Source organism: Ipomoea nil, unplaced genomic scaffold, assembly GCF_001879475.1.
Source record: "Ipomoea nil cultivar Tokyo-kokei standard unplaced genomic scaffold, Asagao_1.1 scaffold2805, whole genome shotgun sequence".
In the NCBI taxonomy this organism is placed as follows: Eukaryota; Viridiplantae; Streptophyta; class Magnoliopsida; order Solanales; family Convolvulaceae; genus Ipomoea; species Ipomoea nil.
In genome coordinates, this window is record NW_017619233.1 from 3,306,077 (window position 1) to 3,329,691 (window position 23,615).

General features: G+C 34.7%; 2 protein-coding genes and 2 non-coding genes across 4 annotated transcripts; 3 read left to right on the forward strand and 1 right to left on the reverse strand.

Annotated features, from left to right (window-relative positions):
- The first annotated feature begins 2,246 nt into the window (after nt 1-2,246).
- Nucleotides 2,247-2,319, forward strand: TRNAF-GAA. Its single transcript has one exon. It is a non-coding gene; the product is annotated as a tRNA-Phe (tRNA).
- A 65-nt stretch (nt 2,320-2,384) lies between these two features.
- On the forward strand, nt 2,385-2,456 carry TRNAE-UUC. The gene has a single exon. It is a non-coding gene; the product is annotated as a tRNA-Glu (tRNA).
- A 3,934-nt stretch (nt 2,457-6,390) lies between these two features.
- Nucleotides 6,391-10,525, forward strand: LOC109158177 (uncharacterized RNA methyltransferase pc1998). The gene is made up of 15 exons (XM_019306044.1): nt 6,391-6,710; nt 6,806-6,920; nt 7,000-7,111; nt 7,225-7,269; nt 7,373-7,440; nt 7,504-7,558; nt 7,647-7,726; nt 7,821-7,904; nt 8,125-8,238; nt 8,327-8,445; nt 8,532-8,649; nt 9,130-9,251; nt 9,366-9,516; nt 9,610-9,689; nt 10,158-10,525. The coding sequence occupies exons 1-15, from the start codon at nt 6,487-6,489 to the stop codon at nt 10,246-10,248; spliced, it is 1,578 nt and encodes a 525-aa protein (XP_019161589.1). The 5' UTR covers nt 6,391-6,486; the 3' UTR covers nt 10,249-10,525.
- Nucleotides 10,526-16,578: 6,053 nt separating this feature from the next.
- LOC109158178 (uridine kinase-like protein 1, chloroplastic) lies at nt 16,579-21,945 on the reverse strand. The gene is made up of 14 exons (XM_019306045.1): nt 21,624-21,945; nt 21,319-21,410; nt 20,870-20,939; nt 20,597-20,715; nt 20,005-20,101; nt 19,434-19,513; nt 19,082-19,276; nt 18,482-18,565; nt 18,330-18,390; nt 17,917-17,977; nt 17,416-17,509; nt 17,235-17,307; nt 17,001-17,083; nt 16,579-16,918 (listed from the first exon to the last, which is right to left on the reverse strand). Exons 1-14 carry the CDS (start codon nt 21,814-21,816, stop codon nt 16,769-16,771), a joined length of 1,452 nt encoding a protein of 483 aa, XP_019161590.1. The 5' UTR covers nt 21,817-21,945; the 3' UTR covers nt 16,579-16,768.
- Between the last annotated feature and the right edge of the window lie 1,670 nt (nt 21,946-23,615).

Here is a 23,615-nt window from a genome sequence, read left to right on the forward strand (position 1 = left end):
ATAATAATAATAATAATAATAATAATAATAATAATAATAATAATAATAATAATGGATAAGGGCCAAATAGACCCCAACTATATACTAAAATGCAATTAGCCCTTCGAACTAAAAAAAAAAAAAATCTGCAATTAAACCCTTAAACTACTTAAAATAGTGCAATTAACATATTTGACCTATAGTAGCATGTTACCTTAAGTCACTTGCCATGTAGGATTCCAGGTAAGATATGTGTCAATTAATATTTTAAGTTTATTTTTTAAAAAAAGTAAATTAACTATATTATATAAAATATATATTAAAATAATAATAATAAAAAAAAAGCCATGACAAACTGGCAGCTTACCCAGCCTGCTGCCATGGCTTCTCCATGAACGGAGCTTACGGAGAAGCTCCGTTCATGGAGAAACCAGCAAGCTTATCCGTCCAGATTTAGATGGAGAAGCTCGCTGGCTTCTCAAACGGAGAAGCCATGGCTTCTCTTCTCTGTACATGGAGAAGCCAGTGAGCTTCTCCCCCGTCCAGATTTGGATGGAGAAGCTTGCTGGCTTCTCCACGAACGGAGAAGAGAAGCCAGCGAGCTTCTCTATTCAAATGTAATGGACGGATGGACGGACTAGTCGAACAGACGAATGCGTTTGATCGGAGAAGTCGGTCAGACGGATGGAGTAGTCAAACGGAACGGACAAATTCATCCACCGCCGGCAACTACGAACGGAAGAATCCGGCGACATAGAATGGAGGAATCCGGCGACTTTTATTTTAAGCTTAATGAAATTTCACATAAATGCCAAGCAAGCAAAATTAACTTGTTACTTTTTACCAAGACTATGTGGTCTAATGGTACCCGGGTTGGACTTCGAGTCTCAGTGGAGGCGTTATTGGTTCTTTGTGTTTCAGTAGGTTGAGAAAGTATATGAACAGATACTACAATGTAATAGAGCCAGTAGCATTCAAAAAAACTTGTTACTTTTTAGTAACTTGTTAAAAATGATAATTGAACATTTTTAACAAGTTAAATGGTTTAATTGAATGTTTTTTTAGTTCAAGGAGCTAATTGCACTTTAGTATATAATTGGATGGTCTATTTGACCTTTATCCCTAATAATAATAATAAGGCACAAGTATCAAATAGACCCATCTACTACTGCGAAGTGCTCAATTCTCACCACGAACTAAACTAAGTGTCAAATAGACCCATCTACCAGCTAAATTTGTTCGATTGGCATTTTTTACAAGTTGCTAGCAGGTTGCCTATCTGATTATTAAAAATAAATAAATAAATAGAATACAAAAAAAAAAAAAAAAAAAAGAATATCAGCCACCCGCTGTCCTCGCCGGACAGCCGGTGGCTGATATTTTTTTTTTTTTTTTAAATTTTTTATTCTATTTATTTATTTATTTTTAATAATTAGATATACAACATGTAAAAATGTCAATTGAACAAATTTAGCTGGTAGGTGGGCCTATTTGACACTTAATTTAGTTCGTGGTGGGAATTGAGCACTTCGCAGTAGTGGATGGATCTATTTGACACTTATGCCTAATAATAATAAACCAACCAAGCACTATGATATAATTTTTGAAATCTATTTTTTGATGATGAATAAAACAATGGATAGAAATTCATATTCATTACATATTCTATTCCGGAATATAATTTCTATTTTCTAATAATTCATTTTGTGTAAACCAAATGATGCTATAAGCAATTTTGCCATATTCCTACTGTTTACTATGCTAATAAGATATGATATTTATGCATAACCTTTCATGACCACATGTTGCATAAGTGCATAAAGCAACTTACAATTGTTCATTTTTAGAATGTTTTATTTATTTCTTTGTTTATTTACCTCTGGATTAATCTTTACATAGAGAATTGGTACAAAATTTAATTTCATAATTTATAATTAATAATAACATTTAAATATTAGGTATGAAATTTCGTAAATTATGCATGCCCAATACAATTATAAGAAGTTAAAATAGGATTTATAGTACAATCGCTACAAAAGCAAACCTAATCATCACTCTTGAATATTCAGTTCAACCTCGCCAAGTTAGGAGAATATAAATATATTTGCTTCTTCTTCCAATGAAAGTTATCAATTTTTCAATGAGTGTGGAGATGCAATAATGACTCCCACGAAGCGGAATGGGTGGGCATTGTTTGGACGGTAGAGATTGATTACACAGAGTTTCAGTAAATGTCTTTAAGATATAATGAAGCTAAGTTTATATTTGCGGGGATAGCTCAGTTGGGAGAGCGTCAGACTGAAGATCTGAAGGTCTCGTGTTCGATCCACGATCACCGCATGATTTTTAAGTCACCCAGCGGCTATAAATAATGAGAATGATTTTATATTCACTTATCACAACCCTCCGTTGTCGTCCAGCGGTTAGGATATCTGGCTTTCACCCAGGAGACCCGGGTTCGATTCCCGGCAACGGAATTTCTTTTTCTTTGTATTGAAGAGGAAAGAGTGATACTTTGATAGTGACCTCATAATTAAAATTCAAGCGGACTTACGAAAGGGTCAAAATGACCTCATAATTAATGTTAATATTTTGTTTAAAATAAGATTTGAATCATTAATCTAAAAATTAATAATTAATAATATTTTTTACTAAATTAAAAATTTATAACTACTTGTAATGTTATAATATTATTTTATCATTACTAAACTTTCAAATTTGTAAAAATTATAAAATGAATCTCGATTTTAAAATAATAAAGTTGATCTATTTTTTTTTTTAATTAAAACCCTCAACTATGATGAACTTGGGCTAAGATTAGTCCTCTTTTTTTTTATAGGAGGACTTGGTTCTTATTTGATCATGCCTACACACACATATGATTTAACATTTATAGATATTTAGTTAATAGACAATATGCAATTAAATTAATTGTTATATGGTGATTTTAATAAAATGATAATTAAAGAATAAGAAAAAGAATTGGGTAGATGTAGGTATATAGTAATAGTGATGGGTGGCATAAAGGGAGCTACAATAATGACAATATTACTTCTTTCTAAAATGAATTATAGTATAACTATTATAACACATTGTAGTATATAATATTGCATTGCTATACATTAAAGTACTTGTTTAAAAATAATTATTCGATTACCTCATTCGCGCAATACGCGTGAAAAGCTAATAAGAATATAAATGTATACTTTTCTTTTTGTGTGTGATCGTATTCTATTTGTATTCTATATTTTGATTAATAAGATTTGATAAAAAAAAAAAAAGGTGCATCTATTTTTTTTTTATTTTTTATTGCAAACACATCTATTTTTGTTTAGAAATTAATAGGATATGTTATTTCAAAAGCTAGAAGTTGCATTTACTTTATGTAAACATGTATTCTGTGTTTTTTTTTTTTTAATTTTTTAAAAAGTTAATTCTATTTTTGGTTTTAGATTTATTGGTGACGATTCACTTTTAGCAATGACAAATACTATATGTACTCATATTTTCTACTTTTAACTTTTATTCTCACACACAAAATCTTGATATAGACACTTATACTGGGATCCACGTGAAAAAAGTAGTCAATCAGTGCCCGCCACATCAGAGAGTAAAATTTACGGAGTATGATTTCGGAGTCTTTTTTTTTTTCTTTTTTAAAAAAATGATTTGGGAGTCTATGTAGTAGAACTCTTTAGCAATAGTTATTGTGTGGACCACAATCCAAAAACGACATCGTTTTGCGTAATTTTTTTATTTGTCATGTGACCCGCTGCAATATACATTTTTATAACTAATAATGTACATTATTCTAAAGCATACTGTACATTATTCTAAAACATAATATATATTATATTACTCAGACGTTTCATTATTCTAACACGTAATATACATTATTCTAACACATAATGTTGGAAAAATAGCAATAAATGGTATTTTAAGTGACTATTTTGTAGTACAATTATTAGTGTGGTCCACTTTCAATTTGAGTCGGGTCAAAGTGGATTCGGGTTCTTCGTAGTGAGATGAAGAGCTTGATATATTGTACGCTCAAAACGGATAATGGGTGAATGAGATATTGATTCTCAAAGTAGATCAATTTGAGTTGGAAAAATGAAGGGGAAAAGATGAGCTTTTGTCCCACATTGATTTGGGAAGTGGATTTGCATCACTATTTATACAAGAGTCTTTTATAAATTTATTGAATTGTATAGCATAAAGACTTGAACTTGTGTACACTTTTTCCAAAGGTGGATTCGGAAAATGGTTGGTCGGTTAAGTTATGCCAACTTTTGGTATCATTTTTTCCAACACAATAGTCACTTGGATTCGGCCAAGGCCGATTCCGAAATTGACTGGCCTTCTAGGCTAAGTTATGCCAACATTTGGTATCATTTTTCTAACACAATAGCCACTTGGATTCGGCCAAGGCCGAACTCAAGGTTTCGGCCCTTGGGAGGCCGAACTGAGCCAGTATGGGTTCAGCCTTAGGGCCAAACCATGTTTGTAGGCCAACAGACAGTGTGGGATTAAATTCATCAGTTACTGAATTAATTTTCAATTAATTCCAATTTTAATTTTGAATTTAAACCTCAAGTAATGGCTTGCTGTTTCAGGAGTTACAAAGGAGTTTTGAATGCCACCATTAAATGCTATTTATCTTCAAACCTCCTATATAAGAGTGTTGTAGGAGTAGAAGGTTTATAACGAACAAGAGACACAACAAATTTTCTTTTCTCCAAAAACTCTGCTCATACTCCGTTCTTGCCGATTGTGTTCTGCCCGTGCTCTAGTTCGCCGGATTCTTCGTTTGGGTGCTCAAACGATCAACCGTAGTACGTTTTATCCTGGGAAATCTAGACTACAATGCTCCTAGCACTTTTGTGAGGTAACAAATAAGGTTTTAAGGAAAGAGTGCTTCGCTCGACTCGTACTAACCACTCTTCTTCATCTTCGCTCTTCTCGATTTTTGAGATTATGCTCTAAGCATCGAATCCTTGTGCTATATATATTTGTATATATATAGTTGTTGGTTGGAATTATAATCTGGAGGATTATAAATTTCATTTTGGTTTATATATATATATATATATATATATATATATTTCGTGTGGGTACATATAAATATTATTTTGTGGTAAATCGATTTGGTTCATTATTTTCTACACCTAAAGTATATTATTTTAACACATAATGTACATTATTTTTACTCATAATATTCAACAACGTTGTTTTGGACGTAGAATAAGCCCACTTTTAGTCTATTTTATCAGAACATTCTCATTTGGTTCTAGTATTATTGTGGCACGATAATTTTTAGTTCTCTGTCAAGAAAATCGTTAAAATGTTGTTAAATGCAAAGGCATTTCGATTTTGTTTAAATATATATAGTAGGTTGACCCGCCATATATATATACTTTTTATGTTTATTTTTTTGAAAAAAATTCATAATTGAAGACCGAAATGTTATTGCATTTAACGATATTTAAATTCTTTTGTTGATTAAGGTCAAAAAATGGTCATGCCACAATAATATTAGAACTAAAAGTGAATGTAATTTTTTCTTATAAAAAGTGACTTAATTAAAGTGGATTGCCACATATAAATCTAGATTAGAAAAAAAAAAATTGAATTAACTCTTTTTAAAATGTTGAATTATACTACGTAATACTTAGGGCATCCACATTAGTGGATCCTGGTGAGGTTTTTGGGGTAGATCGAGTGGCTGATGTGGAAGAGAGAGAAGAAATAGAGTGCTTCCAGGAGAAGAGGTTTTTGGTCCGCAATGGTGAGCCCTACATGGAAATGAAAAGGCAAGTTGGTCGCAAGTGATCAGTGATGGCCAAATTGCATGCCCAGCGGGCGCGTAAATAGGCTGATTTTTTTTAATTTTTTTTGGTCAGATTTTTTTTTTTCCTCTTCTCCCTCCTAATCACACATGCAAGATGTTTTTATATTTGAGTTAATGAACGATTTGATCCCTCAATTATTAGCGAACTGTCAATGTAGTCCATCAATCGCTTATTCATTGATTTGGTCTCCAAAAATAATTATTTTTAGTCGATCTAGTCTCTCAGATCGTCTTCCATCGTCGACCGGAGGAACTAAATCGACTAAAAATAATTATTTTCGGGTTCGCTAATAATTGAGGGACCAAATCGTTGATTAACTCTTTTTATTATTATAATTTTGTTTTCCCCCTTCTCCCTCCTAATCACACCTGCAAAATGTTCTTAGAAACTACGTCTACCAAAGTTCAAGGCTCAAGGCTCAAGGCTCGAACCCACCACTTCTCGGAACAACTTGATACCATTGGACCACAAGGTCATTAGTAATATTTTCTTTTTATATTCTTTCGCTTCTGTTTTTAAATTTAAAAAGTTTTATATTTTTTTTAATGAAGGAAAAAGGCCACCCAAGTTTTACACTTCTGGGCTTATCCATTCTCGCCAGCAACGGCTACACAATTTCTTTTCATGAATTACCGAACTCTGAAGTTCTGAGTAGATGCCAATGGCGTTGGCTTTGACATTCACTCATTTTTCCCTTTCTGCTCCTTTCTCTCGCATAAGCTGCCAGGCTACCACCGCCGTCGCCTCTCCCTCCGCCGTGCACCTCCCTCCGCAACCACCGCCGGCGTCGCTTCTTCCACAACTGTCTCATGTCCAAAACCCTAATCCCGCCCCTCCACCATCCGTATCATGCGCTCTCCACTGCGCTCACTTCCAGATGTGAGCATTTGAGCTCGATTTCGAGATTCATTTTTCACTTTCAATTTTCAAATACTCCATAACATTTAGGAAACGAATAATGTATTATTTTACAGGTGCTCGGGTTGTTCTCATGAGTACAATCTCCACCATCCAGTAATGGTTGATGAAGCGATGAACTTCTTCAAGAAGCTTGGCGTGACAGATTTCACCTTTCATAGTTGTAGATTGGTACTAAACCCGTTTCGTTTGTCATTTCTTTAGTGCTTTAGGATTTGGGGTGAAAATTTGAATTGCGTTGCACTTGCAGTGGGGATGGAGGTGCCGTGCAAAGCTTGCAGTTCGCGGCACATCAACAAAGCCTCTAATTGGGCTATATCAGGAGGGAACTCACAACGTTGTTGATATCCCTGATTGTAGAGGCATGTTGAATGAATTCATATATGATATATGTATACAAGCATGCAAATACATATTCGCACTGGAAAATAGCTACTCCCTACTTCCTTGATCTTAATTGATCCTGTTTTTGCAGCTCACCATCCCAACATTAATGCTGCTGTGCAACTCCTGAAACGAGGCTTGTTCTTTGATGTCTTAATTTTGCTCCGTCTTTAATGAGAACACAAGATTTCTGCTTGCTCTCTCATTCTTTGTTAATATATATTTTTCCCCTTCTCCAGGGATAACTGAATTGAATGTTGAACCATATGATGAAGATGCAGGAACAGGGGAATTGAGATATGTTCAGGTTAGTTACATACTAACATAACTGAATACAAATAAAGATACTTATGGGGATGATTCTTTGTAGATGGCTGTGACGACACATGACACTTCTCGTCCAATCTCTGAAAGATATAAGAACGGTTAGAAACTGAACTTGTACTCTTCTTCATGTGAGGTTAGCTCTTTGAGGTTGAATTGGAGTTTATTAGCCTCTTGCGACAATTTCAGGTAAAGTTCAGGTTTCTTTAGTTTGGAATTCGAGGAGTGAGACCTCACCTACTTCAGAAAAATTAAATGCTTTGGCCAATGTAAGTTCATTAGCGGTGAAACCACCAAGGCACTGATTTCCTTTGCATTTGTGCTTCTCTACATGAATTCTTAAATCTTTAACTGCAATTGTAGTTCTTGTGGAGAGCTGGTGGACCAAGGAGTGAACTCCATTTAATTCATTCTGTTTGGGCTAATTTTCAGACATCATCAAATAATGTGAGTGAAAATTGATCTCATGCTTTATACTCATCAGAAATAAGTTTCTTTGCCTCTCTCTCTCTATCTCTTTCTTCTGTTTTGCACTCTCTATTTAGATGAAATAAATTGAGATTGGACAGCTACCATACAGCTTTAGAATGTCAAATATTTTCCAGAACCAATTACGTGCAGCTGAAAGATGGTTGCAACTTTGTCATGTTTCTTGTTGGTTATGCAGATAATTTTCGGAAACAGATGGAGGTATCTATTAGGTGAAAGAGATTTCTGGGAACATGTTGGTGGAATTGATGTTTCCTTGGCTCCATCAAGTTTTGGGCAAGCAAATACACGGGTAGAATTTTTTTTTTTTTTTTGGACGTGTGTGAATAGGTGTATAACAATTCTCATGGATTTTAGTTAATGATTATTTATTCTTCCAGGCATTTGACTCTTTGCTACGCAAGTTACATAAATATGTCCCATATGGTGCATCAGTTGTTGATCTTTATGCAGGAGCTGGTGTAATTGGATTGTCTTTGGCATCAACAAGGAAATGCAGGTAAGAATCAACTCATCCTTATCACCTCTTATTTTAAGTCTTGTTCTCGTTAGCTGGTAGTGCTTATGCTTATTTCTCATGTACAGTTCAGTTAAATGTGTAGAGGTCAACAAAGAATCAAAGCATTCTTTTACAAAGACAGCTGAGCGCTTGCCAACCAATCTTGATAGCAGCATTAGCTGGCATCATGCAGACACTTCAATTGTCAGTTTCATCACTATTTATATGCATCATTAACATATATCTTGAGAATAAGTTTTCATATGGTGTCATAATATGGGTGTTTGTGTGTTTTGTTCAGTCTGGTATATACATATGCATATAAATGTGCTCATGCTATTGCATCTACATTGTTTAACTTTCTGTAGAGATTGACTTTCAAGATCTGCATTGTTTAAGATTCTACATCCTTTCGTATGAAGAGATTTATGGATGGAATTCATAATGTAGAGATTTATGGGAAAAATCCATATATAATTTCCCAAAGAAAAAATTTCTAGGTTTATCTGATTTATCATAATCTCTTATTATATATGCGTGGATAAACAATTAGTTGAAATGCAGATATAGTGCATGGATATTCCTAACTAACTATTTTTGCAATGGATCTTAGAACTATTTGTGATGCTTGGAGAAGCATTGTTACGGTGCAGATCCTAAATAGATTATACTCTACTTTGTCAGGAACCACTTTCTTGGCTTGTTGGATCTGATGTTGTTGTGGTTGACCCTCCGAGGAAGGGACTGGATCCATCTCTGATTAAGGCATTACAGACTGTGTCATACAAAAGCAAAAAATCTGAGAGGTTGAATTGAAGCAAAATCAAGGGATTAAATGAAATCAATAATTTTGTATGTATTTTGCAGTTCAGAGATTGGCATCTTTACAGTTTCTGTTTACTTTTTATATTTGATGCCAGTAATGAAAAGGCAAAAGATGAAAAAAGACCTTGGGTTCTACGTGCAAGAGAAGCTTCAGTTCTGATTAGAGAGAAAACTGAGTATGAGGAAAACCAATCTTTGCCTCAAACTCTCATCTATATAAGTTGTGGATGGGAAAGTTTTAAAGAGGTATGATTAAGTTGTGCTATGATTCCAAGTGATACCTCGGTTTTATCCTCTCTTCTTTCAACAATATTTTTCCTTAAGCTAATTTTCTTGCAGGATTGCATGTCACTTGTGTCTTCCAAGGCATGGCATTTATCAAAGGCCCATGGCTTTAATTTCTTCCCAGGAACACAAAGGTAGTGCTCCTTTTTCCATATCGGAATGCGATTTTTTTGTATTGCTCTTGTTAGGATCAAGTGCTTACCACTACGCAAAAGCTATAACTAGTAGCAAAGGCGCTATCGGCCTCCAGCAAGAGCTCTAACCCGTGACCTGGCTCTAATACCACTTGTTAGAATCAAACGCTTACCATTATGCCAAAAGTTATAGCTAGTAGGGAATGTGCAACTTTATTTCCTTATATCGCCGCACATTTTCGAGAGCCGGGATGTTGGACTTGGCCTTCGCCTAACAATCCCCTAGCCACATGGTGCTGGACTTGGCCCTTACCGGCTCCCGCCCAACAGCTCTTTTGCATGTGGCACATATTTGCATTGAACCATTGACTGCTTAATTCAGATTACACTTGTCATTATTTTTGGTTCATATTTTTAATCATGGATTAGTTATTGTCAGTCATTAGTTAATAATCTTGCTGGATGCAGTGTTGAGATTCTAGCCGTGTTTAAGAGAGGCTCAAGGGATAGCACTAAAAAGAAGAAATTGGGAAAGAAGAAGAAGAATAGGCCTTCTTGAGGAGCATTTGGTAATTGGTATTTTAAGCAAGCAACAGAATTGGTACGGAGTATTATGCAGAAGAAGCAAATGCTTGGGAAACTTCTGAAAAACTCAACATTTGTACGTGTAAATGTGTAATACTTCTGTCATTTTTGCACTACATAAAATTATCAATGTAGAATGAAAAAATGACATGAAATACTTACGTTATACACAACAAAGTGTAAGAATATCCACTAGTCTTGCACAACCAGACCATTCTGTGTAAATATTATTTTTAGAACAATAGTGACAATTGTTGAAACACAAAAGTTGTGTCTGTAGAAATATAGCTGTTGAAGTTGTGTAGGGTTGTGTCAATAGGATTGTATCTCTTAATTTGTATATATTTCTCTGTTGTCTCCCCATTGAGACAAGGAAGTAATAACAACTCTTTCTACATCTCTCTCAACATGGTATCAAGCCAACAATTTGAAAAATTTTGAAAATTTTTTCGGTGAACAGTAACAAGTACTGTTCATCCGAAACTATTTTCTCAGATTACTTCCTAAATGTGTGCTCTTTTGTCAAAATAATACTACAACCTTCATCTCTAGTCTCCGGTGACCCCGACCCACCTTTTCCGGTCACCGGAACACCGCCCACGCGCCACCACGTCGCCGGCGCTCTGACACCACGCGCCGGCGCGTGAGGCCATCTCCGGCGAGGTTTTCCGGCGAAACTTCCCAGTTCGGCTCGTCGGCCCTCTGCGATTTCGTCTTTACCATCAGATTTCATTTTGGTCGCGATGTCTTCTGACAAAAATTCTTCGGGTATTTCTCTTGCCAATAATTTACCTACTTCTTCGAGCTCTGTTTATGTGCCTAATCTGTCTGGAAATCCGGTAATCACTTCTGAAAGATTATGTGGTTCTCAAAATTACCACTCTTGGTCGGATGCCGTAGAATTATGGTTTATGGGCCAAGGTGTTGTTGACCACTTGCAAAAAGGAGTGGATATGATACCGGAAAAAGAAAAGTCAATTTGGCAAAGGTTTGATGCTCAACTTTGTAGTCTCCTTTGGCAGTCTCTTTCTCCACAATTGTTGCCTTTATTCCGGCCCTTTAAGACATGTGTCGAGGTGTGGAGTCAAGCTCAATCTTACACTAATGATGTCTCTCAATTCTATAATGTTGTTGACAATTTGGTTAACTTGAAGAAAGATGGTATTGATATGGAAACTTTTCTTGGCAAAGCTCAAAGTTTGATTGCTGAGTTTGGTACACTCATGCCTATTGGTGGTACGCCCGCAGAGCAACTTACCCAACGAGAGAAATTCTTTGTAATACTTCTTTTAACCAAATTAGGTCCAGAATTTGAAAGCATCCGGAATCAAGTTCTTGGAAGCAACGAAGTCCCGGGGACCACCGAGTTGTTCAAACGGCTCTTGCAGGTCACCTCCATCCCAGGTACTCACACATCCACTACCGAACAATCTGCTCTAGTCACACAAGGAGGTCGTGGACGAACTAACAATCGTGGTGGACAGAAGAGCACTAGAGTTTGTGAATATTGTAATAGAACTGGGCACACGCGAGATCAATGTTGGAAACTTCATGGGAGACCGGTACGTACCCAAGCAAGTGTTGCTCAATCTCAACCTGGGGAACCAAATTCTCGAACCATTTCCGCTGCTGAGTATGAAGAGTTTGTTCGATTTAAAGTCACTCCCAAAGCTTCTGGTTTAACTCTTGCAGCCCACATTGATGGAACTCATACTGCCCTTGTATCACAATCTAGCCTGAGCGGACCATGGGTTATCAATTCAGGCACCTCTGAGCATATCTCTGGTAACTCATCTTTATTTTCTCATTTCACCAAGTCTAAGTCCCTTCCATCTATTGTTTTCGGTAATGGGTCCAAGAGTACGGCTACTGCAATTAGAAAGGCTTCCCCCCTTCCTACTTTGCCTCTCTCTTCAATTCTTTATATGCCTAACTGTCCTTTCAATTTAATTTCTGTTCATCAACTTACAAAATCTTTGGACTGTACGGTCACTTTTTCTTCTGATTCTGTCATTATGCAGGACCGTCGTTCGGGGAAGATGATTGGTTCGGGGTATGAATCAGAAGGACTTTATCGATTATCTACCCCAAAATCTTCTACAGTTTGCACTGTTACCATTCCTCCTTCCCTTGCCCATGACCGACTAGGACATCCTAGCCTTAATAAATTACGGCGACTTGTCTCTAGTTTGTCTCACTTATCTACCCTAGAGTGTGAAGCCTGTCAGCTTGGCAAACATTCTAGAACATCGTTTCCTAATCGTGTTAATTAAAGAGTTGCTTTCCCTTTTTCCTTAGTTCATACTGATGTTTGGGGACCTTTTCGTTATAATTCAATTCTTGGTTTTAAATATTTTATTACCTTCACTGATGATTTTTCTCGTTGTACATGGGTCTTTTTAATGCAAAACCGTTCTGAAGTACTTAATGTTCTTAAAAAATTTGTTAATGAGATAAAAAATCAGTTTGGGGTATCTATTTAAACTTTACGAAGTGATAATGCTGGAGAATACTTTACAACTCCTTTATCTAACTTTCTTGATTCAGCGGGCATCCTCCATGAGTCATCTTGTCCCGATACTCCACAACAAAATGGGGTATCTAAACGTAAAAACCGGCATCTCGTTGAGACAGCCCGCACCATGATTCTCCACTATAAAGTCCCTCCCGAATTCTGGGCAGATGCTATCCTTCATTCCTGTTATTTAATAAATCGTATGCTTTCATCTGTTTTACATGGTAAGATACCTTATAATATTTTATTTCCTGATAAACCCCTTCATACTCTTCCTTTAAAAATTTTTGGGTGCACCTGTTTTGTCCGGGACACTACCCCAGGGCGTGATAAATTTTCCCCAAAATCCTTAAAATGCATGTTTGTTGGGTACTCTAGGTTGCAAAAGGGTTTAAGATGTTATTCCCCTGATAAGCATCGTTTTTATGTATCTTCTGACGTTACTTTCTTTGAATCAACACCTTTCTTTTCGTCTAGTTTACCGACCTCCATCTCTCATTTTCCTGATGTTCTTCCTGTTCCTACTTTTCAAGGAGGGACCGAGGTACATTTACCTCAAGATCCGTCATCACCTAGAAATCCTAGTCCCTCACCTACTGAACCTCCTTTACAAAACAACAGTGTTACCCCATTTCCTTACACTTATCATCGCCGCTCTCGACCACCCACGACAGTTCAAATCGATGAAATCCCAACTGATTCATCTCTCGAGCTATCTATGCCCTCGAACCCGGTTCCAGCAACAAGCTCTCCTATCGCAAGTCGTGTAGGTAATAGGTCATCATGGAACCCCTTTCCCATATACAACTTTATTTCATATGATCGTCTCTCACCTTCATATAATGCTTTTATCACATGTTTATCTTCTGTTTCTGCCCCTAAATCTGTTAAAGAAGTCCTTTCCCACCCTGGTTGGCGTCAGGCTATGGTTGATGAAATGGCTGCTCTTCATTCATCGGGGACTTGGGAGTTAGTTCCATTACCCGAAGGTAAAACAATTGTTGGTTGCCGATGGATCTATACTGTGAAAGTTGGGCCCAATGGACAGGTTGATAGACTTAAAGCTCGACTGGTAGCCAAAGGATATACACAGGTTTTTAGGATTGATTACACAGACACCTTTTCACCAGTAGCTAAAATTGCTTCGGTCAGAATCTTTCTTTTTATGGCTGCCGTTCATCATTGACCCTTGCATCAGTTAGATATTAAAAATTCATTTCTGCATGGAGATTTAGAGGAAGAAGTCTACATGGAGCAACCTCCTGGGTTTGTTGCTCAGGGGGAGAGTAACTTGGTTTGTAAGCTCAAATGTTCTCTCTATGGTCTAAAACAATCTCCTCGTGCCTGGTTTGGACGGTTCAGCATAGTAGTGCAAAATTTTGGTTTAAATCGAAGCAAAGTTGACTATTCCGTCTTTTATAGACATCAACATGGTAAGAGCATTTATCTTGTTGTATATGTTGATGATATTGTCATTACAGGAGATGATGTTGAACGAATACAATTGTTGAAACAACATCTTTTCCAACATTTTGAAACAAAAGATCTCGGGAAGTTAAAATACTTTTTGGGAATTGAAGTAGCACAATCCAAGCAAGGAATTTGCATATCACAAAGAAAGTATGCATTGGATATACTAGAAGACACAGGTATGATGAATTGTAAACCTCTTGACACTCTTATGGATCCAAATATCAAACTCCTACCAGACCAGGGGGAGCTTATCCAAGATCCGGGAAAATATAGACGATTGGTTGGAAGATTACTTTATTTAACTGTAACTCGACCTGATATCTCTTTTGCGGTAAGTGTTGTTAGTCAGTTCTTGGCATCTCCACGTGAAAGTCATTGGGAAGCTGCCATTCGAATTTTACGATATATTAAAAAATCACCAAGCACTGGTTTGTTATACAAAGACCATGGAAACCTTGAAATTATTGGGTACACAGATGCAGATTGGGCAGGTGCATGGGATAGAAAATCAACATCTGGATATTGTATCTTTCTTGGTGGCAACTTAATCTCTTGGAAAAGTAAAAAAGCAAAATGTTGTTGCTAGATCAAGTGCAGAAGCCGAATATCGATCTATGGCCGTTGGAACATGTGAACTTGTGTGGTTGAAAAACCTCCTTACCGAACTGCAGATTTGTACAAAGGAGTCCATGAAGCTCATTTGTGATAACCAAGCAGCTTTGCATATTGCATCAAATCCAGTTTTTCATGAAAGGACAAAACACATTGAAATTGATTGCCATTTTGTTCGAGATAAAGTTACTTCTAGAGATATTACTACATCTTTTATAGGCTCAAATAATCAATTAGCTGATATATTTACTAAAGCTTTAAGAAGTCATAGGATTGAATACATTTGTAACAAGCTTGGTGCATATGATATACATGCTCCAGCTTGAGGGGGAGTGTTGAAACACAAAAGTTGTGTCTGTAGAAATATAGCTGTTGAAGTTGTGTAGGATTGTGTCTCTTAGTTTGTATATATTTCTCTGTTGTCTCCCCATTGAGACAAGGAAGTAATAACAACTCTTTCTACATCTCTCTCAACAACAATGACATTTTAGGGCAACTTTTTGTTCATTTTCTTGTGATTTCACTATAACATTTTTACCCTTTCAATGGGGTGTATCACTCTTTAAAATAGTTTTTCTCTCATTTTATATTAAAAATGTCAATTAGACCATTCATCGGCGACAGAGAAGCATTCAAATTGCTGGCTTCTCCATAAATTTTATTTTATTTTTTAAAAAAATTAGTTAATTTATTTGAATTTAAATTTGTTTAGGATTTTTTTCTTTATTTTTTTGAATTAAAAATATATTTTTACTGGTTACTTGAATGTAACTAGTTTTTTTTTTTTTTTTTTTTTTTTTGAAAGGGAATGTAAATTTTTTTTTTTAAAGGGAATGTAACTAGTTAATAAACTCAATTACATAAAAATGAGGAGTTAGGGTGTCTGATTTGAACTTTTTATAGTTTAGGGACTTAATTATTTTTTAGCTTATAGTTGAAGGGAATTTCACCCTAGAGTAAATATAGGGAGTGAAAATAATAATTTTCATTTTTGAAAAAAATTAGTTTAGGACTAAATTCACATGAATAGGGATGTATTCAATTTGAATTTGTATAATTAAAAAACTTTAAAAGTTTTGTAGTATTCGATTGAAATTTTTAAAGATTCTTTAAATTTCTTGGTATTTGATTTATACTTTTAAAAAGTCTTTAAAAATCTCATTTGTAGGTATTAGATTTAGACTTTTAAAAAGTCTTTAAAAGTCTCTCTCTCTTTTTTTTTTTTTTGAAAATAAAAAGTCTATCAGTATTTTTTTTAAAAAAGTTAATGACTTTTACCGAATTTGTCAAACTATAATTTTTGTAGATTTTTTTCTTCTAATATATAAATAATTAAAATTCATCCTATACCCCAAACTTTTAAACTTCGTCTACAAACTTTTTCTCCAAAACTTCTGAAGTGTCTATAAACTTTTTCTACCTAACTTCTAAATTTTCTCTACAAGCTCTTTCTTCTTAATTTCTAAACTTTCTTCACGAACTTTTTCTCCTTAAATACCTAACAAAACAAACTTTTCACCATCACCGCCAAATTTTGTTATATATTTCATAATATTCATATAAATACTTTTATATTTTATATTCTTATTCTTTTTATGTTTATATTTGTAATATAAACTTTTTCTCTCTTTTTTTAACAGAGGGCTATTGCAAACAAAGGCTTACAAAGTTGAAATAATGCATCTTAAATCACCATTTGCGAAAAGCCGAAAACCACAAGGGAATAAAGAAAGTCCCCATTAAATCAATCACAAGTCTGAGAAATTCACAAAATCACATGCCCTGCCTAAGATTAATAATAGGCTTGAATAAGACAGACACCGTGATCAATAACCAGAATACATAAATGATGAGATCAAGTTTCTTACAGGCCATGCTAAAAGAGAAAGAGCTCTCAATCATCATCTGTCCCAAAGTATCTATCACCAAACTCTCCCATTCCGGGTACAACGCGGAATTCTTCATTTATAGCAAGGTCAATCTCAGATGTGATGATTTTCAGCGATGGGAAACGTTTGCTAACACAATGTATACCCTCCGGTGCCTACACAAAACATGGTGGCAATATAAAAACACATGGACAAGTCTTCCAATTCAGATATTGCTCACTACATTACATTACTTACAGATATGAGGTTTAAGAATAATATATGGGCTTCTGGAACTCCTTTCTGTATGAGCAACTCTATGGCCTGGTTAGCAGAGTTACCTTCATGGGAAAGTGCAAGAAATATTCAGCCTTTCAAGTATTATAAGACTGCAAATAATCAACTTAACCCAAATAAATGGCAAAAATAAAAAGGAATAGTAAGTTTGATTTAACCAGAGTAAGTGTAGAAAAGAATATGAGAAACAACTACCTGTAGCAAGAACAGGGTCGAGAAGCAGGACATGGCGCTCTGATATATCTTTTGGAAGTTTTTCGTAGATAAGCTGCTCATGGTACAAAAATAGAACCACATACCAACAATAATCACTTAGAAAGGAAAATGGAAAACCTTAACAAAAGCACCCTTCAAGGCAGAAAAGAAAAAAGATTACCTGTTTCCCATTGTCACCATCACGGTGGATCAGAATTTTCCCAATTTTTATACCCTTGCAACAAGCACGCAACGCATTTTCCATACTTTCACCACTATAAGAACAAAACATAGATAAGTATTGCATGCCTGTTATTCACCAAGAATCTTCAGTACAAAGTTTAGAAGCTAATGGTGCTAATCAAAATTCTCAGCAACAGACTGCTTGTACGCTTCAAAAGGACTGGTTGCCAAAATAATAGTTTGTAACTCAGTTTTATTTATTTATATTTATTTTTTTATTTTTTAGCTGATGAAAAGTAATACAAAACAGTGGAGAAGTTGTTTACTCACCAATGAATGATCATATTACAAAGTAATATTCCATTATTTTCTTTCTTTCCCTAGTCTTGTTATCAATAGATGAAGGAAGCTTTCAGCTTTAAATAATAAAATATCATTACACTTGATTTAACACTTACCTTCGAACACCTTCAAAAAAAAAAAAAAAAAAAACACTTACCTTCGAACAATAGACACTCCACATAGTTTCTTGCAAAAGTCTACACCAGTATATACCGACTCTGAAATTGAATTGAGAAGTCAAAAGATTATTCAGTACATAGATTCAAAATAAAGACACAGGTGTTCAAACTACAAAGTACAAACCATTATAAATAGGACTCTTATTGCCCACAAAAATAACAAGTAGTTCTTGTTTTCTCAAATCAAAACATTAAGAATGTAGACTTATTGAAGTCTTTGTTATTGTTATTGTTAATACATTCACTTTTCTTTCAGATTCCCAGTATGCGGTAGCAATTTTCTCTCATCTATGGAGAGGAAAACATAGAAATTAATCACATCAATGATTCCATGGAAATATTAGGTGGAAATAACCTTTCCATACTACAACCAATTGTCAACTGAATGTACCTGTTGGAGTGATTACTTGCTTCTCAGTGAAGGGTAAGTGGCCAAGACCATTCTCCACAACCTATTGGCTCATACAGCAAGGATTAGTGCTTGTTAATTTATAGATCAAGTTTATTCACAAATATATTCTGAACAATAGAGTAGAGAATCACCAAACGTATAAGCCGGTCAGAATAAAAAACAAAGTCATGTTTGGAGATGTCCCTATCTCGGATCAGGGTGTGCATACCTCTTATCTGTAACAAGAAACTCAGAATAAGCTAAGCTTCATTGGTAGTCATGTTACTCATGTATGATAAAACAAAGAATGAGAGAGATAGAATGAGTGAATACATTGCACTTATTTATTTTAGAAGGGTATAGAATTAAAATGCCTCTAACATTGTACACGATTCATTAATTCTTCATACATTTAGCTATTAGTTTTCCTCTTTTCTAAGAAAAGTATTTCTTTATACATGCAAAAACCAACAGCAGAATAACATGCCTGATCCCTAGCACCAGACAATCTTTATGAAAGTTATTGGGATGTTTGCAGGAAAAATTAATCGAAGTGTATATCTATATGTCATTGCATGATAATGATGATATATACCCTTTTCTTTTATCCCAATCCTGTCATTCTAAGGATATCTAGTTGTGGCTTTATACCATGAACTCAATGTTAACCAATTGATGCAACTAACTCATGATCAATTGGAATTACAAATGTACATTAATAAAAAGGGGTAGAATGACTAAAATGTGCTCACCTGGAAAGTTGAGTTAATAACATATACATTTGGATATATTTTGCAGAGATCATGTTGACCAAGCTTTGTCCGAATATGTTGGACAATCAAATCAATAGCAACATGATTATCACCTCCCCTGGGTATGATAACATCAGCATATTTCTTTGAGGGGAGAACAAAATCATCAAAAGCAGGCTTGACAAACTTTGCATACTGCATCATAAGCAGAAGAACTGTAAGATTTACCCAAACAAGAACACTATCATGCTTCATAATTTTATACATATTAGTGATTATACTAGATTTATCCAGTTCATGTAGGTAGCAAATATGGAGTAAATATTAGAGAAAGGTAAGGACCAAGTCTTTCCTGTTCAAGAACAGAGTTAAGATCCCTGCCCCTCTCAACAGTATCACGTCTTATTCGGCGAGCAAGTCTTACATCAGCATCTACAGTTAATCAATTATCACAAATAAAAATGTAAGAAAGATTTTAGAGGGCAGGCAATATATGGCAAATAGCAATATATAGATCAACCTTACTAATAGGGCACACCAAATATATCAACAGTTAGTGGATAAGCATGATTTTAGACACTAAAACTAATAACTAATCATGAACAATGCAAATATGAGGCTATCCATGTCTGCAATGAGCAAATAGCACAACTAAGAGCAATATGAAGTAAGTCAATTAACCAAAAAGTTTCAAATCAAATTGTCACCAACCACCCACATTCCCTCTCATTTCCAGTAGTTGAGAGATGGGCTGGAATCAAAATGTACAGGGTTGGCCTTATTTTTGTTTCTAGGATTAAGAAACAACTGCCACATATGGTGCTAGTTGCACAAGGAATATAATTATAAAATATCAATTTAGATAGGTTCAGTACAAAATCACAGCCACAAATCAAATTAACAATTAACTTAGGGAGTTATACCTGTATCTACAAAAATCTTCATATTCATCAAATTGCGGACACGTGAGTCATGAAAAACAAGTATGCCCTCCAAGATGATTACATCAGATGCATTTACCTGCATCTCTGTGATGTTAGTTATTCCAGTGGAAGTTGTTAGATACAAGCAACCACAAAAACATAAATTCATGATGGCAGGCTAATCATCAATGTTTCTCTCCATCTCCCCAACTGAAGAGGAAGCACATATATTGGAAACAGGATGATTTTTGAGAACCCAACACTGTAAATATTAGACCAAAATGTGTGCAAAGTAACTTCTAAAAATTTCATTTCACAATAAGTTTCAAAATGAAGCCAATATGCATTATGGGTTAAATTCCAAACTAAGACTGAAACTTGTTACTTGTATCACATAAGGATAAGATTCACCCATCATTATATTGCAAAATAAAATTATGATTTGTTGTTCTAAGCACTGCATATAATGAGCAATTTTTTATGAACACTTCTGGTCTTCCCGTGCCCAATGACACCTGCCTGCCAACCCACAGGACAAAATGAAAGGAAAGGGGAACAGAAAAGGTATCAAACAAAACAGAATGAAGAGCACCTGACGGAAGCTATCAGAACATCTTTGGTGTGTTTTGAAATCATATATTGGAACTTGGACAGACTGGCCAGCTTTGAGCTTTCCAACGCACTCCAAAAGTTGCTCAGTGTCAAACGCGTCTGAAAAGATAGCAACAATGCCTGGAATTTAGAACCAAACTACCAAAGCTCCTATATACCAGAGATGCAGAAGAATGGACTCATGAATAAGATGAAGCTGTGAACATTTCATTACTAACTGAGATACTACTAGCATTAAGCAAAATTCAGTTACCTGGATGATCAAAGTTATACTCATGGACACGTTTTAACTCTTCAGAGTTTAAACCACGGTAGAAGGAATCCTACATTATGCCCAGAAAAGTTATACTCAATAGGAATATTACTTTAGTAGGTACCATAGCTTTCTAGTATATACTCAATAGGAATCTAGATGAGTTTCAGAGCCAAGCAACTTTCTATTGCTCCTCCAATCAGAAGCACTAATTTTGTAGGCAGAAGAAGAAACTAGCAATCTTTTTTTGGCTAATTTTGGTCCAAACTGCTGTTGCATTGTGAGAAGCTAACACAGGAAATTCAAATTTCATTCAAAATAAAGTGGCAGCTATATTATATGAACCCTACTCTGCTCATTTTTTCCCATAGTTATGTGAATTTAAAGTATGAGTAAAAGTTATTACACAGTATTAGTAATCGCAAGATCAGTTACTTATATCAAGAAACCTGATTGACAAGAACAACGCGATGATCATGTAACTGTTGAATAATCATGTCGCACACTGTTGTCTTCCCAGAGGCAGTACCTCCGGAAACTCCTGCATAAAAGAGCCAGGCAGCAAAGAAATAAATGAAATGCGTTCCTAATAAATGAATCTCAGGTTAGAGATTAAAGATAATGATTAATCAAAGACGCCGAAAACCAGAAACAAAACTGCGAGTAGTAATTGTTGCTGTTGCATAGAACATCCAAATGACAAATTTACTAAAATTTGACAAAATCGAAGGAAAACGAGTGTTGCAGCGTGTACCGATGACGAAGGGCTGTTTGTGGCCGGAGAAATCGGGAGGAGGAGTGAAAGAGGAAGCAAAGGCAGTAGGAGTTTGATTGGAAGAGCGAGGTGAAGATGCGGCAGAGAGGAGGCCGTCGAGGCGAAGTCCGGAGAAGTGTGGGCCCGACGCTGCCTCCATCACGTAATCAATCGCCGTCGTCTCCTCCGGCATCGTTTTCCGGTAACAAACGTTGTTTTCCTTTTTCTTTTTCCTGCAATCGAATCTGCAGTTTCTCAAGCAGAAGTACAAGCGATGAAAATTTAGCACGAGGTTGCAGACAGTTGACTGCTTTGAGTTTGTCACGCTGGGTTCCGTCAAAAGCACGTGACCTTATCTTTGGGCAACGAACAAAAATCCAGTCATTATCATTCTTCCCAAACTATCATCGATTCATCGAGTGTATATAACCATTCTAAGTTGTTCCTTGATTAGCTCAAATCATGAAGATTGAGATTCGAACTCTTGACATTATCTTCTTTTCGGTTAAAAATGAAAAAGAATAAGGGTCAAATAGGCCATTGAATTGCACACGAGAATGCAATTAGATCACCGAACTTAAAAAACCTACAATTGGGTTCCTAAACTAACAACTTTCATTCAATTTGTCCAAGGTTTCTTAGGTTTCTAACAGGTTACTCCTCCCCCTAGGATGCATATGTGGCATTTTTAAAAAATTATTTATTTTTAAATTAGTTTTTTAATGTTTAATATATAAAAACTAAAATAATTTTATTTTTTAAAAATAAAATATTTTGTTAATTTGTTTAAAATTCGCAAATCACCAATACAAACTAATTATTTTAAAATTCAAAAATCACCAAATCACGATAGTTTCTATTAAATAATTTGTTGATTTTTTATTTGTTCCTGGCCAATGCATATTACAAAGAGAAATAAAGCAGTAAAAGCAATATATTAGAAAGTAGTAATACTATTACAGTATTACTAAATGTATCATATTATTAAACAAAACCATTATTAATAGTTTTAGTATTAGTATTAGCAGTAATATAATTTATTGTTTTTTTTTTTTTAAAGAAGCAGTATTAGTATTATTTGCAACAAAGAATAATCAGTAAAGAAATTTAAAAAAAAAAACAACAAATTATTTAATAAAAACTATCGTGATTGGTGATTTTTGAATTTTAAAATAATTAATTTGTATTGGTGATTTGCGAATTTAAAAAAAAATTAACAAATTATTTTATTTAAAAAAAAATTATTTTAGTTTTTATTTATTAAATATTAAAAAACTAATTTAAAAATAAATAATTTTTAAAAAATGCCACATATGCATCCTAGGTGGAGGGGTAATTAACCTTTTAGAAACTTAAGAAACCTGCAAAATGAACAAATTGAATGAAATTGGTTAGTTTAGGGACTTAATTGTTGATTTTTTAGGTTCAGTGGTCTAATTGCATTCTCGTGTGCAGTTCGATGGCCTATTTGACCCTTATTCCAAAATGAAAATGATAAATAGACGGCAAGGAATTAAAACTCCCCTCAATCTCGTCATGTGTCTTAATTTTATTAGAGGATGATTAAAAGAAAGTAATAAAAACTACTTTTATTCATATTTTTTTGAATGAATCAAAGGGTGATATATAAACAAGAGTAAAAAATATAGTAAAATGTAAGAGAATGTGTAGTAATTATTTCATTTATTTGTTAGATATATATATTTTACTCTTCCGGTTCTCTCAATATTTCATGAGTACACACTATACAGGATATTCCTTAAGACACTAAATAATCAAATATAAAATCGTATTTTACAACACTTATATCTTGGGCAAGTATATCATATTAGTCATGTATTTTTAAAATTGTTGTTATTGTTGTAAATAAATAAATATATACGTTACTGAAGGATTTATATTATGATTATATCTCTTCACTCTAGTAGAGTTATAGAAAGATTGTGTAACTATGCACATTCAATATGTATTGTATTGAATGATGAATGATAT